This window comes from Candida albicans, chromosome 3 (genome assembly GCF_000182965.3).
Source record: "Candida albicans SC5314 chromosome 3, complete sequence".
Lineage (NCBI taxonomy): Eukaryota > Fungi > Ascomycota > Pichiomycetes > Serinales > Debaryomycetaceae > Candida > Candida albicans.
This window is the reverse complement of record NC_032091.1, coordinates 1,349,278-1,368,512: the sequence shown is the minus strand read 5'-3', so window position 1 is coordinate 1,368,512 and position 19,235 is coordinate 1,349,278. Positions and strand designations below refer to the sequence as shown.

The 19,235-nt window shown below is 32.7% G+C and overlaps 3 protein-coding genes across 3 annotated transcripts; 1 reads left to right on the top strand and 2 right to left on the bottom strand. All coding sequences in view use genetic code 12, as the record gives it.

The window, feature by feature from the left end:
- Positions 1-421: 421 nt before the first annotated feature.
- Positions 422-1,889, bottom strand: CAM1 (translation elongation factor EF1B gamma; the record flags this gene model as incomplete). The annotated part of the gene is made up of 2 exons (XM_019475331.1): positions 422-1,461; positions 1,691-1,889. The coding sequence occupies 2 exons, from the start codon at positions 1,887-1,889 to the stop codon at positions 422-424; spliced, it is 1,239 nt and encodes a 412-aa protein (XP_019330876.1).
- A 2,237-nt stretch (positions 1,890-4,126) lies between these two features.
- AHR1 (Zn(II)2Cys6 transcription factor AHR1) lies at positions 4,127-6,001 on the bottom strand (the record flags this gene model as incomplete). Its single annotated transcript, XM_711529.1, has 1 exon — positions 4,127-6,001. The coding sequence occupies one exon, from the start codon at positions 5,999-6,001 to the stop codon at positions 4,127-4,129; it is 1,875 nt and encodes a 624-aa protein (XP_716622.1).
- A 10,157-nt stretch (positions 6,002-16,158) lies between these two features.
- Positions 16,159-18,675, top strand: CAALFM_C305990CA (uncharacterized protein; the record flags this gene model as incomplete). The annotated part of the gene is made up of 1 exon (XM_711528.1): positions 16,159-18,675. The coding sequence occupies one exon, from the start codon at positions 16,159-16,161 to the stop codon at positions 18,673-18,675; it is 2,517 nt and encodes an 838-aa protein (XP_716621.1).
- Between the last annotated feature and the right edge of the window lie 560 nt (positions 18,676-19,235).

The window sequence follows — 19,235 nt, the reverse complement described above, 5'->3', positions numbered from 1 at the left end:
GTAAGACAAATAGTGTTCAAGAAATGTTCAGTTGTAGAAAGAGGGTTTTTAACTGAGGAAATCTTTTGACATTTATTTAACAATTATTTTTTTTTTCCTTTCTTTCTTTCTGCCACTCTCTCACTCTTTGTTGAAATTTCTACACAAATTATATTAGTGAACCGTGTTTCTATTGATGTATTGATGCCTCATATCAGTAGTGTACACGCGAGCAAAAAAAAAGAACAACAACAAAACAATCAATTTATTATAGAGGGTTCTCATTCATTCAATCGTTCATTCGTTCATTTTCCTACAGTAATATAGTGAGTTTATTCAATGTCGAAGAACAGCTACAATCAACATAAACTAAGATTTTAGTCAAAATCAATTCAACTATAACTATTGCAAACTATAAAAAGTACTCATTATAGCCCAAAGCTTATTTGAAAACTTTACCGTCAGCAATTTCTCTCTTTTCACCGTTAACAACAACTGGTTCATCCCAAGCAAACATGTTGTTGATGAATTTCTTATCCTCTTCATTAGAACCATCCAATTTGGTGAATTCATAAGATTCCCAATCTGGAGCAACATCAAAGGCTGGAACATAATCTTGACCTCTAACCAAGAAAGCACCAGTGATACCATTGTTGTTGTTTTCACCATAAACAACCATACAACCAAACATGTATTTGGTGGAAGCAGACAATCTGTTAAAGAAACCACCAACCAAATTGTTGGACATAAAAGTTAAAGTCAATTCATCATTATATTTGTAATCAACTTTCCATAATGACCATTCTTCTGGATCATATTGGTTCTTCCAGAACCATGGAATGGCAACTTCTCTAGTTTCTTCATTAGAGTAAGTTCTCTTCCATTCATCTAATGGGTTCTTTGGTTTACCCAAAGCTTCCAATGGATGTTTTGGTTTTGGAGCTGGGGCTGGTTCTTCTGAAGCAGCTGGAGCAGCAGCTTCCTTCTTCTTTGGAGCAGCAGCAGCATCTTTCTTTGGAGCAGCGTCCTTCTTCTTTTCCTTCTTTGGTGGAACGTATTCGATTGGTTTTTCAATGAAACTGTAATCACCAAGGAATTCAGCCAAAATTGGAGTAGCAATAATGGTCTTGAACCATCTGGTGGTGTTTGGGTGTTGTTTTCTCCATTCTTTACCGAACAAGAAATCAAATCCTCTAACGAAAAGAGTAGCAGCAAAAATATCAGCAAAAGTAAGACGTTCACCTACTAAATAAGTGAAATCAGCTAATCTTTTTTCAAAAATGTCAACGACTTTAGCTAAGTAAGCAGAATTGTCATCAACTTGTTTCTTGTTGTATGGAATAGTTCCATTCAATGGTTGGAAAACTCTAGCTTCAGTTGGCAACAATTCAGTGTTAGCTAATGAAAGCCATCTCAAAATTTGAGAATATTCAACAGCGTTTTTACCCAACAATTTGGATTTTGGATCAGCCAAGTTAATCACTAATCAGAAATTAGCAATTGATGTTAGTAACAAGTCACTAGAAATATATTTAGGTGTTGTTGTGATTTGGCTTGGGTTTATTCTAGTACAAAACTTCAGATTATTTAATCTCGACATGATTTATTAAGACAGGGATAACTGTAATAATATTGATAAAAATTTTCTCATCCTTGTAGAAAACTCAACACACACAAACATTTATAGGTTAACGTGATAAATTATACATACAATAAAGACAAACGGCAATGACTTCAGTCAATTTGAAACCTTTTGGTCCAATAAAAGCAGGAATTTTGTTCAATGGGAAAGCTTTGTTGAAAGCTTCATCCTTATCAGAAAGTTTGATATCTAATTTGAAGTGTTTGACCAAAGCTTTTGGTGCTAAACTTCTAATTTGTTGAGTAACATATAAAGTACCTTGTGACATTATGAAAATGTTTTAATGAAATTAAACAATTGACGATATATATATATAAGAGAAAAAACTGGAATGTTTGAAGAGATGTATTGAAAAATTTTTTCTCTCGTTGTTCACTGAAGGTGTGGCATAGGGAAAAAATGAAAGTCGTGTAAAAACAGTTAAACCGGAAGTTGTAGTTTCGCAATTTTGTTAGGGCTGGGAGCTTCGTGGTGGAGCAGCTACCACCATTGCTAGAATCATCTTAAATGCAAAGAGATGTCTTTGTTAGACTAGGCTTAGCTTAGATAAATAATTTTTGATATAAAAGAGTCTGTAGGTGTAAGGTAAACCGCATATACAATGTTACGAAAATTTAGTTCTCATCTCCCCTAACCAGACATAAGTTCTCGATGGCGTACCAAGAAGGTACCGTATTCATCGTATCTCACTTGTGTCTTGGTTCATTAATAGGATTTACTGTTTGCAATTGTAATCTTTTAAATTATGAAGGAAAGAGTGTATAATCTGACAAGCAAATGTGCCTCTTGTCCTCATAAGTAACTTTGTTTTAGTATACGCTATATTCTACTGGGGATAAGTTCTATTAATTTGAAACATCACCAGAATATCAGGACGTTCGTTTGGCTTTATATTACTAGTCCTAATAATAAGTGCAGTTACTTTTGTGTTGATCCACTATTCCGTAAATCAAGACCAAGGACCTTTTTTTTTTTAGCTGATAATTATACATATCGTTCAATTTTGTTTTTAGATTGTATGCATAAATCAATCTCCACTAATAGTAATAATAGTAGCGGTGGTGGTTGTGATAATTTGATTGGTTATTTATTTCTTGTTTTTTTTAACTCATTATACAGATGTTGTAACATTTTTTGATCGGTTATACTTTTAGAAATAAAACAACATTAACAATGATAATAATAATATGCCATGCTGCAATGTAATAGAGGGTTATTGTTGTTTTGTGTATTTGCTTGAATATTCAAATATGCATATAATCATCGTAATTGGTAAACAGAAATACGAAAGCAGTTGTGAGGATAATTGGAAGTATCCCCTATCACCAGTAATGATAATGGATATCGTGTTGATGATCTACTAGTTTGAGATATTGTCAATATTAGTAGTAAGAGATAATTCAATACTTTTAAAGTTAATCTTTCATTTTAAGTTTTAATTAGTTTTTGGATGAAAAATGAAAGGTAAAAATGTATTTCAATTTTCGATTTATATAAAATTTTAAAAAGTTAACTTAAATTAGGTTTTTCTAAACCTTATTTTAGTATTATGTAACTCTCCTTATTTAGAATACGAAAGGAAATCTTAAGTTCTTCAAATAACTTGGTGGAGGTAATATTAATGATAGTGTTATTGACAATAAGAACGATGCTACTTTCGAATCTTGTCCACGCAAGATAGTCAAAGCTTCAATTTGTAAAGTTTGAAATGTGTAAATCGCAAAAAAAAGAAAGAACAATAGAGAACTCTTAAGGGGTAATTGTTCTTCTGTTTTTTTTTTTGTTTTTTCTGGTTCCCACGCTGGTGTAACTGGAAAAATGCATTGTTTGTGTGATAATGATAAATCCGGTTAAGGGGTTACAGCTGCATTTGTTCTTGACATGAAGTTCAGTTTATAATACCAATACTGAAATTATATATATTTCTCAAACACACATACATAAAATAATATAAACTTATTTTTGTTTGTTTTAAAGTTATAAAAATATCTCTTTAAGGTTAAAAGCTAACATCTCTCCTAAAGTAATAAATAAAATACTATACATATTTCGGCAAAACTTGCCATAATCTTCTATTATTGTCCTATTGTTGTTTTTCTGCAATTGTGTTTTTGAATTTACTATCGGTGTTTGTCTTGTGTTTTAATAATCGTTCGTTTTTGCTACCTTTCAGCAGAAGTCAAGAAATCTATTCAAATATATATCCGTTATTTTTATATAACCTCTTTTCTATTATCACACGTCTAATCTTCTATAAAACAAATCCATCTTAATTTTTGCTAGTTTTGTGTCAAGTGTCAAAATAATCGAGTGAAGAAAAAAAAGTAGAACAAAGAACTTTCTTTCCAGGAAAAACAATGCAAAAAATCACAAAACAAAAACAAAAGAAAAATACAAAGCCAATTTGAAACCTCAACGTCAAAGCTAACGGTAGTAAAAATATATCTATATCTCAAAGCGTGGAAATATATTCCCACTCGTCCAAAGTATATAGATGTGAATTTATTAATCACTTACTGGGTGAATGTAGCGTACAGTCCAGGTAAAGCAATGATGAAATTGTGATTTTAGTTCTGGGTCCATATAGCTTTGATCAATAAAATTAAATAGAGTATTTATTCGATTATTGGCATCTTCAATGATGGCATTGCTACCCATACTCAATACTTTGATAATAAATTCTTTCAAAAAATAATTTGCATATGATCTTGGGTTCAAATAATTCAAGTTATTACTGAAACTCAAATCAGTCGATGCATTAGTAATTTGTTGATAAACAACATTATGATCAAGAACCAAATTGTTGGCAGCTTCTGGATAATTAATGACAAAATCAACTTTCATCAAATACCACAATAGATCTTTGTATAATTGAGATTCGCCCATCAGCATACTATTGCTTTGATCAACGTGAACAAGATTCTGATACGAATTATTCAAGTAGATAATCTCGTATTCGTTGAATGTAGAAATATAGGATATATCCGGGTTGGAATATAAATTCGAATTAGAATACGTGATTTCCTCCAGTGTATCAGTAACTCTTCCCTTCTGGATATTTTTAAATTCATATGAGAAGTCATAATTTTTATCTATGAAAAATTTGAGCATAGTAATTGATTGAATGGCATTTGTCAATACTGCCGAATTGGGTTTATTTGATGTGATAAATGTATGGATCTTGCGCAATACGTGGGAAAACAATTTGGCTTGATTATTGAAAATCACCTTATGATAATCAGTTAGTCGAACTTTAGTCGTATTCAAATATAATCCAAGTAAAATTAATACAATACTTATTAGTATATGTTCAAATTGTTGAATTCTTTCTGATATCACGGGAGCATTTTTCAATTGCGACCACTTATTCAATTGTTCATTAGTCAAGTCCAAAAGGTTAACAGATGTATTACGAGAACAGCTCATCAAACAATCTAACAAGAATGAATCATTCTCGGAAATTTGCAAACACAATGACGGTATAATTTTTTTCCAAATATCTAATTCATTGGCAAGATCCAATAGCATGTAATACTTTTCTGTTTCAATTAACCTTACATAGGTGGTGATATCGTATTTCATTAGCAAGGGTGTGGATTGAGGCATTGATAGATGGGAATAATCGAATTGATTAGGGTCTGTTGATGTAGTCTCTTGATGTTGAGAAGTGTCTAGCATTGGATGATGTTGTGGATTTGGTATCAGACTGACAAAATAGGGATGTAAATGATGATTAGTAGGACTTGATGTTGTTGTTGTTGCTGCTGTTGCGGTTGGTGGATACAAAACTCCAGTATTAAGATTTGGTGGGGGGTGGAAACTCAATTGATTCAATATCACCGGGTTCGGTTTAATTTCAGATTCCAATGTGGGATTAATAACTGACAATGAAGTAGACAACCCCGGATCTCTTTTAGTCAATTTTTTTCCCCGTAAATTTATTGCAGATGTGGATATATACGAATTGTATGTGTCTTCTTGGAATTGTAAGTCCGACTCCCTTAAATCTTCTGGTGTATGTAAATGAATATATGGCTTATACTTTTTCAAATCATCATATAATGAGGCAATGGTTATTGATTGGTCTAATATCCTATGTTTTTGTGATACTGGATTTGGCTCTAGATTGGGAAATGCATAATGACTACTATTTGGCTGTTCATTTTGTTGCAATTCTTTTGGCTTATTATCATCAGGGTTGTAAAAAGTATATTGTGTAAAGTTTAACCTTATTCCTCGATAACATTTCCGATTTGATTTTTGACAGTTTTTGCAAACAGGTTGTTGTTCATCGCATTTTATATGTCTATCTCGACAGGTAACGCAACCAGAACGTGTCCGGCTGCGCTTTATTGTTGAATTTAGTTTCTTCTTTGCCATGACTATTGGATATGGATCTTAACGTATGAAATAAAATGAAAATATGAAAGAATTATATGTATAAAGAAAGTGAGATAAAAAAAGATCAACTTTAAATGAAGGTTTTTTACCAATTGGTAAACTGGGAAAAATGTTCTGCTTCCGTTCGTATGTCTTGATTTGTTCGTCTTAATGGATACTGCGATTATGGGAATGGTTGTCTGGTTTACTCAACTAGTTGTAGAAAAGAAGATGAATGATAGAGTGCGAAATTGACAAGGTATCTTTTCTATGGCTATGTGATTTTAATAACCAAGGGTGGGTGACAGTAACCAATATGAGTTCCCAAATTATATCAGTGGTTGATTATTGTGACAGGATTGGAAGTAAATTCTTGATGTCAGTAACAAAACACTGCAAACGAAAGTTTCAATAGGTTAACTAAATGAATGTAAGTGACTTTTTACCCAAGACAAGGACAGGAAGTAGTAGGTAGGGGGTTGGTTTGTTAGACAGTGAAAAAAGGAAAAAAAAAATGAAACGATTAATTGATTTCAACTTTATTTTCGTTTTGGGATTTGTTGGTTGAAAAAGATTTTTTGGGGTGGTGATGGTGGAGGGGGGGTGACAGGAACAAAATTATATGTAAATATATATATAGATAACAAATATAATATGCTAATTCCTTTCTCTTCTTTTGATTAAGTAAAACAAAACAAATTTTTTAAAAAAAGGGGAAGAAGAAAAATACAATCAATAAGATGAAACTTAAAAAAAAGGTGTGACTTGGGGATTGAAAATATTACTAATTATTAATATGAGGAGTATCTTTTGCAGGTATGAATAGTGAAATAATGAGTGTTAATTCGTAGGTACAATTGAATATTATTATTTCAAATTATGAATTCCATCAAAGTAGTTTCTGTAAAAAAATAAATATAACATATAACATATATATATATGTATAAACGTTTTCTCTTCTATTTCTTTTGATTCAACAATGAAGGATAAAAATTTGGTTTTTTAGATGTTGTTAAAACCGGTGGGATAAATATATATCCAATTGAATAATACGTAAGTTAAATCAAAAATGGAGTAAAGTGGTGATTGGGAGGAAAGGGACACGGGCCTTTGAAAATATCTTTTAGGTTATCAACAAAAATTTCTAAAACTTGAAAATCCGAATACAAAAGCAGTCCCAAGAAGTTAACGAACAACCCTGAATTAATTGACAAGGAAGAAATAAAAAGAATATTAAACAAATAAAAAAATAAAAACAACTTTTGAAGTTGAAGAAATGCCAAAGCTTAAAAGTTTGAAGTAATTGAATGAGTATATATATCTCCCTATAAACATAGTACAATATACACTACATTATATTTTTTTGAAAAGATCGTATTAATTGTTTAGTCTCATACTTAATTCTTAATTCTTGGTAGAAGAGGTTTTGCTATATTTTAATATCTAAGATTTTGCATACATGCGTCATAAAAGTAGTAACAACAACAAAGAAATCACAGAAGCAAATCCTTGAAAATAGCAGAATTCTACTTTTATGCTTTGGGGCATATGTATGCCCTTGATTGAATGAATAAAAAAAAAAAAATCAAAAAAGAAAAGAACATAATAGAATAGAATAAAAAAAATAAAGTAAGAACAAAAGAATAATTAATCATTCTTTGAATTTCTAGCAAGTTTAACCGTTGTAAACAATTGAAATAGAGTACAAACACCATCATGTATACTGGTTAAAAAACAACTTTGCTTTTTGTACTACTATTCTTGATAAAACAACAATAATTTGCAAATTATGACTGAACAATAAAAGCATAACTCATTGAGATAAATCAGATCACAAATACGCTTTTCCCCCCTTCATAACGAAATCTCTTTCAAATTACAATGTGTTGATAGCAATGCATGTCAAATGTATTGAGGTTTAGGTTGGATAATTTTCTTTTGTAGTCCACTGACTATACTCATAACATGCTACCATTTCATTTTGTGCAAAAACTAGTAGTAAAAATAATTAACCTTACTAAATTGAAAATAGTAATCTGAAACCCAGCATTTACTTTCTTTACTAATATCAAATAGAAATTACATAAGCGTCTACTAATTTTTTTGAATGATCATGAAAATTGATAAAGGGATTTGCTTTGTCACTAGTTAGTCACATGTCACGTGCCACTAGTGATTAATCAATAACCGAGACATTTTTCGGCACTAAAAAGCCAAAAACGGAATTAAGGAGGCTACTTCTTTTTTTTGCACGTATTCAGAATTGCTGGTATCGTTATAAATGATCGAAGCTTTTCTTAGTGGTGGGGACAAGAAAGAAGAAAGAAATGGTGGCTTATTTAAATGAGATATAAGAATTTTCTGCAACCGAACAATCGACGATATAGTTGTTATTTAAGGTTATAGTTGCTCGTTATCGTGGTCTTCGAAATGTCATTTCTTGTTGAGGGTCGGAAATAATGAACGAGAGGGACAGGGATTTGAGCGAGGAATGGAATTTAATTATCGGATATTATGACCAATTAGTAAAACAAAACGCAAAACGCAATAAATTGTGCGTGTTTTTCATATACAGAATTTTCTTCAGTCTTTTTTCTTTTTGTACCCAAAATAATGATAAACAAAGATAGTATTCTAAAGGAACACAAAATACAATCAATACCATGTTCGAGATCAACTTATAGACATGGTAATGACTTTATATTCAGGTCTTACATATCTGCATGTTTGTTGTTTTTTTACCGAAAAGCAAAGCTTTTAGTATTGTCATAGTCTTGAAAAAAGTTATCTATAAAAAGACCAAGCTTACACCTTAATAGAAAATGAAAGAGTGCAAAACGTAGGAAGATACACTCAGCCCTTTTCGTAAAGCCAACTTCTTTTAGTTTGCTGTCTTTATTCTTCGTCAACTCAAACCGAGGAACATCTAATAAATATATTCTTGGTGTTTCAAACTTGAGACAAGTATTATTTGATTCTGTAAATTCAGTTGTTCATGAAATAATATTTGCTCGTTTTCAATTATAATGGACCATGTAAAGTTGGGAGCACTTGAAAAAAAAAAATGCATCACGAGACTATACGAGCAAATTCCATTGGTTTAAAGACCAGAGCTACAAAGAGATAGACTACATTGAAAAGTTGATTAGATTCTCTTCACTTACGAAATATCCAAAAATTACAGAAGCACACAAAGGGGAAGAGAGACTAGACACATCCAGCAAAAACAATAATAGAGGATGTGACTGAGCAGTACTGGACATGTAAGGTTTAAAAATTTGCACAAAAGCAAGTATTTTCTAATGAATTTTGAATATTATTTTTACACTCAAATTCTGCTAATGCATTTGCCCTCCTTCGCCTCATTTTTTTCATTTTCATTTTCGACCCTGAAAATTCTTCAAGCAAGACTTTGACATAGAACAATCTTATGATAAAACAGACATGTGGTTCAATTTCAAAGCCAAAGAACCCCTACAATATAACTTATACAAGATGTGTATGTTTCTTTAGGTTATTAATTTGAATTCTCGATAACGGTTATGATATCATTTGAGGCTGGATTTTTGCCACTACTATGAATTACAAAAAGAGAAATGGCACACAAAACTTTTCATGACTCTCTTAAATTGATTATAAAATCGGAATCTCACGTTATCAATTTATCAAATCCATTACAGTAGACAACTTACGTACTAGTAGAAATAGAATAATAACAAGAAAGAACAATCAAGTCTCGAATATGCATGTGGTTAGAAATGAAACAACAGTGTGATGTATCACAACCATCACTACGTTAATTTCTCTGTATATGCAATTTAGACATCACCATGGAAATATTGGAAAAACAATGGTAGAATCACTGATTTGCCACTACTGTTATATCAGGACACACGATCAATTTTAAAAATTTACGTCCATTGTTATAGTATTCATTTTAAGCCTTCTTTGTTTAAAAAGATCTAGTAATTGTTGTTTTGATTATTATTTGAATTTAGTAAAGTGTCCATTACGCAATTTGGTCTTGCTTGGGGGGGGCGTCGGACTACCCTAGCTAAGGTAGAGAGAGGAGTCCTATCACTCACGTCTGCTTTGAATTCTTTATATTTGCATGCATTGGTTATTGACTAGGGACCTGCTTACGACTTAATCAGGGATTAGTAATTTGTCAAATATAGAAGATATCTCTTCATATCTTGCAGTTTTAATTGTATACAGAAGCAAAGCTCGTCAATGAAAACGACCTTGAGTGTGTTACCATTTTAGCGAATTACAGTATCAAGAAAGAAAAAATAATAAAATGCAGAAACCCTGGTGGTGGTGACATGCATTAATACTTGAAAATAAATCCAGAAATCTAACCAGTCAACACAAAATACTTATTCACGTTGTTACAGTAAGTCGTGATCAACAATTAGTTTGTAAAATAGATCTGTCCACTATGTGTCACCATCATCAACAAGTAAACATTATTCTGATGTTACAACATTCCGTAATATATTGGCAATCAAGTACAGCGCAAACAAAGAAGACTCACTTTTGCATCGAAAATGATGATTATCCATGGAAATCAGAAACAAGAAAAATAAATCCAGCTTTTGATCGTATTCACGGTTCTTGACTACTGCAAGGTAATTGAGGAATGTGTGACTACTGTCATATCTTTATTCACATAGAAAGAATGGCCTATAAAGTTTCGGAAAGATTCTCATACTATGATTGTGATCAGATATGAGATATTCTGTGTGAAAAGTAGATACTTATGTTTATATTAATGGGAAGATGGAACAAGCTAATCAATATTCTTTTGCTTGTTGGTATAATTTTTTGTTTTAATTTAGACTGATTTCGCACCCAAAATTTTTATTGACGCCTTTCGTTAGACAAGAAATTAAATATTTTTCGGGTGTTATTTCTCGGCAGTGGCTTTTTCTCTCTTTCCTTCCTTAGAATTTGAAATTTTAGGGTACACGCACAAACACCGACCCCTCTCATCACCAAATATTGAGTAACTTGTCGCCGTATATGCAACTTGCTTACATCAATTCTATCACAAACAAAAGAAGAAGAAAAATTATAGCACTACTGGAACATAATATTGAACTGAAAAAAAATAAGCATATTCAGGTTCTCACACAAATCACAGTAAGTAATTGTTGATCTATGAAAAACAAAAATAAATCAGTTGATTTGATATCGGAATGAGAATAAAGACGACATAGACTAATTTTGAATTTTTATTTCCAGTCATTGAATACTAAAAAAGAATAATCCTATTATAAGCAGTTAATAGAACAAAAATGGAAAAACAGAGGTTTTCACTTCAGCTTTATGACCAAATACAAAATATCCTTGCATTGCCTCTTTTATATCAGGAACGTGTTTGTGGGCTTACAGGTTAGTGCACATATAAGCCTCCCCTCCCCTTTCAGTATATAATAATATGTACGTTCTTAAAAAATAAAGGCGTCGATACAACGAATTGGGCAAGAAGCAAAAAACAATGAGCTGACCCAACCAAACCAAACCTTGCAGCAATAATTGCACTAAAAAGTTTGCACAAGTTTATAATATTAAAAAATTCCGGCAACAATTACCGGAATACTAAAAAAAAAATAGTTTATCTAATTCATTTACTGTTCTCAAATTACTAAAAAACGAATTAAACATCAATTGGAAACACATCTATTTTAGGCATTTCAATTTGAAATTTTGAATAATCACAACAGTCAATAGAATCATAACTAAGGACAGTATATACTTGCATATTTTCTAATTTTCTTCGTGTGGCAGTAATTTAATCGCCAAGTGAAATACTCACACCGACTAAGGCTGAAATTATTCTTATTCTAGAAATAGAACTCCGACAATAATATAACCATGAAAGATAATATAGTATAATATTAGGAACCTCTCTATTTTTGGTTCCCGGTTATACTTGCATTTTGGCTATGGGACAATTATCAAGCAAGCGCGGGAAGATTGCATGTGTCCATAATTAGAAAAAAAAATTATGCACAATTATATCATTGATTAGCTTGGTAAATCCTTTGATTGGTCAATGATGTCAATGAATTTGAACAATGTTTGGGTTTGTTTTTAAGATAGATAGAGACAATCAGTGGAATTACTAAATTTGCCTGCTCAAAGATGACCATCAAATATAACGTACTCGAATAAATGAAACACTTGAAGGTGTTAGACAGCATTCTGTAGTTGATATTTTAAGCGATTCGGTAGATTGTTGTAATGTGACACACAACTAATAACGATAAGTTGAATGTAAACAATCTTCAAGTTTATGATTATTGCTGATATCCCAAAGAAAAGCATGCCTCAGGGTCATTCCAATTTCAATGATTCACTCTTCGACAAAAGGTTGTTTCCAAACTTGTCAAAAAAAAAAAGTTATCTTATCAAAGAGTCAACGTCATTCAGTTGTCAATTGACTGGTCTAATTTTTCAAACCAAGTTTTACCATACATTGCATATCAATGCGCTTTAAAAGAGATGAAACTGGAAAAAGCAAAAAAAAAGGATCTTTTTCTCAGAGTTTGATGAAAACTAAATATAAGAGTCGTGAATCACAGTAATAATTATATCTTCAAGTACCATGCCAATAAATCTTTAATGAAAAATGTGTAGGAGACTTTATTTTTTGAGGGAGGGGGGAGAAATTTGATTGGGTGAACGAGCCCCTTCACAATATTTTTCTCACCCTAACAAAAGTTTAGTTGCAAAAAAAAAAGACACCACTGGAAATACTTAAACGATCAAAACTAATAACAAAGACCCTTCTGGAAAACTATAAGTAAACACCAGATGAAAATTCAAAACTTTTTGTTTTGGGTTTTAACGTTAATTGAATGATTTTATGATACGTTACAACTATTACCTGGTCAAGATAGACTTTTGAGAGTGCCTCAACTCAAACTTAACAGCGACAGAAACAAAAATTGGGGGGACATAAATTGAATTAATAACATGTGGACATGTGTTTGTAGGAATCATTAATATCAAAAAGGCATGACCTTGATGTATATGTGAAACCCAATGTTTTCTTTTAAATCAATTAGAATTTATACTTCTTTCTGTATTTTGAGAAAAAGATTTTCAAGCGGATTTATACCTTGAAAAAATACGGAAAAAGAAAAGCCTGATGCTTAAAGAATCAGGCATTATACTGGTTCAATATTATAGATAATTTATTGATTATCGAATACCTGATCATTAGTGGAAATAAGATGAAATCATTTTTAAAGAAGAAAAATAAATGACAGATTTGGTCTCTTTCTTTTTGCAGCTGAGTATAATAGGCTTTTTCAATTATTAATCAAGTAATGCATAGATATAATTATTCGAGTAAAATGATAAAAACTAAGCCTGACAACAACAAAAACAAAAGTTAATCGAGTGTTTGTAATTACCGTCAAATGTACCTTACATTCTAGCACACGAACACAAACCACATGTATACTGATGGATTAATAATCAAAAATTTTTACGAAACACAACGAAAAGGAAAAGAAAACAACAACAACATCTGCTTTTGTTTCTTGTTTTGTGATTCTTTTCTTTATATATCATCAAACAAAACTAAACATGTTTTTGGTGTCGTTGTTAAGTCGAATTGTCAATTGAATGACAAATGAGTTTTGAAATTGTTTTTGCTGTGTATTATTGTTTTTGAGCGAACGAAGAAAAATAGACATTTAATTTGAAGTTTAAAGTTACTTGTTGATATTGTTATGATTTATGATTTTCCAATGATAATTTAAAACAGTTTTACTTAATCTCTTTAGGGCAAATGATACATTTGGGATTGGTCTTGTACATTAATGTGATCTATAACAAATATAAGTTTACATCTAAGTACATTGACAAATGCATGTATAAATCACATCGTTGTTTTATACCCAAGCAGCAAGGGGGGAGAAACGGAAAAAAAAATACAAACAAAAAAAAAATTGGTCTAGACACAAAAGTAAATTAGGGGGTGCAAAAAATGGAAGATAAAATGCCACGGAAAATTGACGAGTAAAATTAAGGCGTTTCATTCGACCATTCAATTCTTCCATCGTCATCGCCAATCTCGAGTAAGCCAGCCTGGCTGCACCATTATGTTCCAAGTGTTATTATATCAGACTAAGCTGAAAAAAAGCTTGTGGTAGAGTTATTTGTTATTCACATACATATGTCACATCATCGCTAGAGTTTTTTTTTTTCATTTATTTTTTTTACTCCCTAAATTCTGTTAACAGTGGCATAGTTTCTAAGTTTCCAATGTACCATGTATTATGTCAATTTTTTAGAAAAAGGTCCAACGGAATACAAACAATACATAAATCAACGACAACAAGGAGGCAAAAAAAAGGAAGAGTGAGAAAAAAAGTCAAATTAAAACAAAATACAAACCTTAAGTCTATGTTGTTGTTGATATTGGGTAATTAACAACAACCATGCATAAAACGAAATAAGCTTACATTTACAAATTATGTCTACCCTTGGCATTAAATGGTGAAAATTTAAAATTTCAATTCATTTAATGCAACTGTCAGTGGAGCTCAATTGATACATGTTTTACGTTCTGACTTGTATCTTTTAAGGTGATCTTTCTTTCTTTTTCTCCCTTTCAAGAACAAAATGCCTCTTTTTTTTAATTGTAGATCCTTTTTCTAACTGATTATGAATTTCCAAATGAGCCAACTAAAGCAGCATAGCCAAATCTCCACGTATAATGGGTTAAATTATCACCATTTCTCTTTTTCGGTATTTTTTTTCTCTCCCCAACTGGTGGTGTTGGAGGAGGGGAGACTGAGTTCGTTCGGTCTAAAATTTTAGTTTGTGGTTTTAACATTCTAGAAATAACATTTTGAATTCAAAGCATTTAGTGGTGGGTTGATAGCAATACTAATCACAGTTTTCTTGATTTCTTTTCTCTTTGTTTGGAAAAACTTTCTTTCCCTTCAGTCAAATATTTCAAAATTGGATCAAATTTAAATTGAAACCTTTTTCTTTCTCTTCACTTTTTAAAGTATTCAATTATCAACAAGTAAAAGTTTTTTTTATATTTTGCTTTCCATTGTGTTTGAATATTTCCCAACTTACTTTTTACTATTTAACATTTTTACGTTTTTTTGTTGTGGTAGAACATTCTTTCTTTTCATTTGACTTTTGAAAATTTATGCCTTTCTACTGGCATTAATACCACCACCACTACTACCACGTCCCCCACACCACCATTTCAATTAAATAATATTCGATATAAAGTTCAGTTTGTGATTCATAACAAGTTCCATTGGACATTTGCATAGTTTTCACAACCTTCTGCGACCCCTATCCCCTCACAAATAACGAAGAAAAAGCTACTTTCATTGTCATTCATTGTTATTTATAATTTTATTTTGTTCGAGGAGAAAGACCCTAAGACTTCGTACACACATACATATATATATGTGAAGTAGAAGAACTTTGAATATTTTGGAATAACTTTTATTTTATGGAATCTCTTTTATTTTGTTTAATGTTAATTACCCATACATAATTTAGTCATTGTGCTTTGTTAAGTTTATAATCATATCAAACTTGGGTATAACTGGTCAAGATCAAGATAAACAAGATATAAGACTAAAAAAGAAGCAACAGTAGCAAGTTGCACAGGTACAGATAGAGATTCAAAAAGAAAGAGCATCAAAAGTCACGAACTCCATTATCAGTAGCCCACTAATACTTACCACTTCGCCCACCAAAACAGCTTTATCAATTGACTTTTCACCATCTCAATTTCCAATACTTACACGGTCAACATCAATCTATAATTAAGGAACCAACAAAAAAAATACTAAAGCAGGATCGAACAAAGACGGAGCAACAAAAGCAAAACTAAAACGACAAAAAAAAATAAAAGATAAAAAATAAGTCAAAATAAAATAAACTAGGAGGACGTACAAAACCATAATTATATTTTGAGAACTGGTTTACTCTCTTCCACCTCCATTGGCCCTTCCAATATTTTTTTTTTTTGCATTCGATTTCAATTTCGTTTTCGTCATTGAACCGTTCACATATTTACTTACATCCACAATCCCCAATTCCCTCTTTAATTTAGTTGTTGGGGTTTTACATTACATTTCAACTTGCATTCAACTGTATACGACATGTCACTGAAACCGACTAAGAAACCAAGTGGTGAGCCTGAAAAACTGAAGCGGGAGGATAGGGATAAACCTACATTCAATAAAGATGCAAGTCCCTTTTCTCCGTCTGAATACTCTCAACCTTCAGATCCTTCTGAGTTGACTTACCAACCACCACCTTCACCATTTCAAGCTTCAAAACCACTTATCAGAAAATCAACTACCAATGCATCACCAACAAGCTCTTATGCATCCACTGCACTGTATGAAGTTATTTTAAACAATATTCCTAATAGCATTAGCCAAAATGATCTTCATCAATTCATAGATTCTTGCATTAAAGAAGATCATTTTCATATCATAGAATTTAACAAAGGTAGTACTAATACTAGTAGCAACAGCAACACTACCACCACAGCGGTATTAAAAATCACCAATTTATTGACATATCATAAAATCAAAACTAATTTATCCCAAGCTGAACTAGAAGGAAACATTATTGAGGTGAAATTGAAGGAAACCGACACACCACATTCATCATCAGCTTCACCAGTACCAGATCCACACTTCAACCCACAATTTGTACCTCCACTACAAGCATTCCCTTATTGGAGACAAGTTCCTTTTTCTCACCGTAATTCATCCTCATCAATATCCACATCCCAGAGAGTTCCATCATCATCATCGAATCGAACATCAGTTGATTCGAGACGTACAAGTTCAAAGACCAGTAACTCAACACAAAGTTCAATATCTTCCATGGGAACAAGTCAACGAAGTTCAACTGCCTCATCGGTAGGTAATGATTTGCTGTTTCCCAAGAAACCTGCACCTCCATTTATGTTGAGAATGGCCCAAAACCGAGATCGTAATACTAGTTCTCCGGAATCTTTTGTTTCCAACACTGAAGACTCTCAAAGTGATACTATAGTACAACTGGAGCAGTACCGCCGACTGGAAGGGCCAGAACTGGGACAGGGACCGGGACCAGGGCAGGGGCAGGAACCGAAACTAGAACAAATAAAGGAAAAGGAAAAGGATAAAGAAGATGTTGGAGATGAAAATGAATATGAAGATGAGTATATTTTGATTCGTTCTGGCGATGGTGAAAATCCCGACGAGGTGATTAAAGTGAACCCCAAGAGATTATTCATTGGTAATGTTCCCTACAATTCAACTTGGACATCATTGAAGAATTTCCTAATCACGAAATCACTTGAATTAGAACCAGATAATAATATTTCCATTCATCGAGTCGAGATTCCTACTCAACAAATTTTGCGCCATGATCCATATTTTTTATACCATCAACACAGAGGACAAATGGTTGGTGGGCCAACATTTATAAACAAAAGTCGAGGGTTTGCAATTGTCAGAACTGGCGATCGAGAGTCATCAGAGAAATTGATCCAAATGTTTGATAATGTTGAATTTGAAGGAAGATTATTAACTGTACGATTCGACAGATATCCCGATTTTAACAATTATACTGTTCAGCAGATGTATGGAGGGGGAGGTAATAACAGCAGTAACAGCATCAATAGTGGAGTTGGTAGAATGTTCCCTATGCCTCCACAATTTCCAATTCAGCAGCAATTCTATCCGCATTCACCAACATTAGATAGATCAAACACTCGTCATCACATGTCCCAGACACCATTACCTTTACCACAGCCATATCAACAGCAACACCACCACCAACAACAACGTCCTCAGCAACAACAACCTTCGAGCCCATCAGTTCTCAGCAGTCTTGCATTTGAAAAGAATCTGTACCAACACAACTTATATTATGGTTCCACGGGAACCGGAATGCCATCTGCACTGGTTCCTCCTCCAGGAGCAGTTCCACCACTTCCACCACCAGGCGCAATTCATCCATCATATGGCCAAGCAATGATGTCTCCCAACGCTATAGCCCAGTCTGCTCGTACAGGTACAGTAGAATCACCAAGGTATCAACAATATCAATATCTTCAAGGAATATTGCCAACGGGATACCAACAATCAGAAGTAGCTTCTAGTGGGGAACAAAATTCCCCATTTGTACAAGGATTTTTCTGTATGCCACAACCATATTTTAATTCACCAGGAACAGGACAAGCATCAGCTGCAGCGATGTATGTACCAATACAGTATCATTACAACTCGAGGTCATTATCTCAATATAATAATTATCAACAACAACAATATACTCAACAAACCCCACTTACAATGCATGCGCTACCACCACCACCACCATTACAACCACCACCACCACAACAACAACAACAACATGCACAATCACCCCCACCTCCACCTCCACAGCCACCACAACAACGGGCAAAACAAAATAAGAGTCTGACTTATCTTGCAAAAAGCAGGAATGTTTCCAAAGAATCCACACCCATGACTTCGGAAACTAAACAAAAACAATCAGATATCACAGAGCCAGTAACAACAACTACAGCAGACAATCGAGAACCTACTAGCACCGCCAGCGAGGAAGAAAAAGCAAGGGAATTAATGAACTCAATTAAAGATTTATCATTAGGATAATGATTGTAAATTAGAAATGAATACAGAACAAGTTAATAAAAGTATCATCATAAAATATTCTATATATTTATAGACGTACAGTTTTATGCATTTTTTTTTCAAGTTTTTGATAATTTGTTTCGTGTTATAACTTGATAACAGTAGTCACCAATTTTTCATTGGTTCACCGAGTTGCCACATCTCACCCCACCAACAAATTTTTATATCAATTATATATTAAATTCAAATTCTCGGTATTTGGTTGTTTCGATCATAAACTGATACTAACAGTCTTATCTTTTGTCGATTTTCAGATTTGGTTTGAAAAGCAATGAGTCAAAACATAAACTGAAAGTACCTGTGTGTGTGTGTGTGTGTGGTGGTCTACTGAACCCTCGCTTCCTCGGTTTAGTAGATGCTTTGCTGCAAATTCTTTGTGGGGTGAGAACACTAAGAGTATATTCTACCCAACACCAAGCAAACACAAACGCAATCTCCGAGACCAGATAAAAATTATAGTGGCAGTATATTTCCACGGAGAGTACTACTTGCAACACGAATAAGAAAACTACTCCACTACA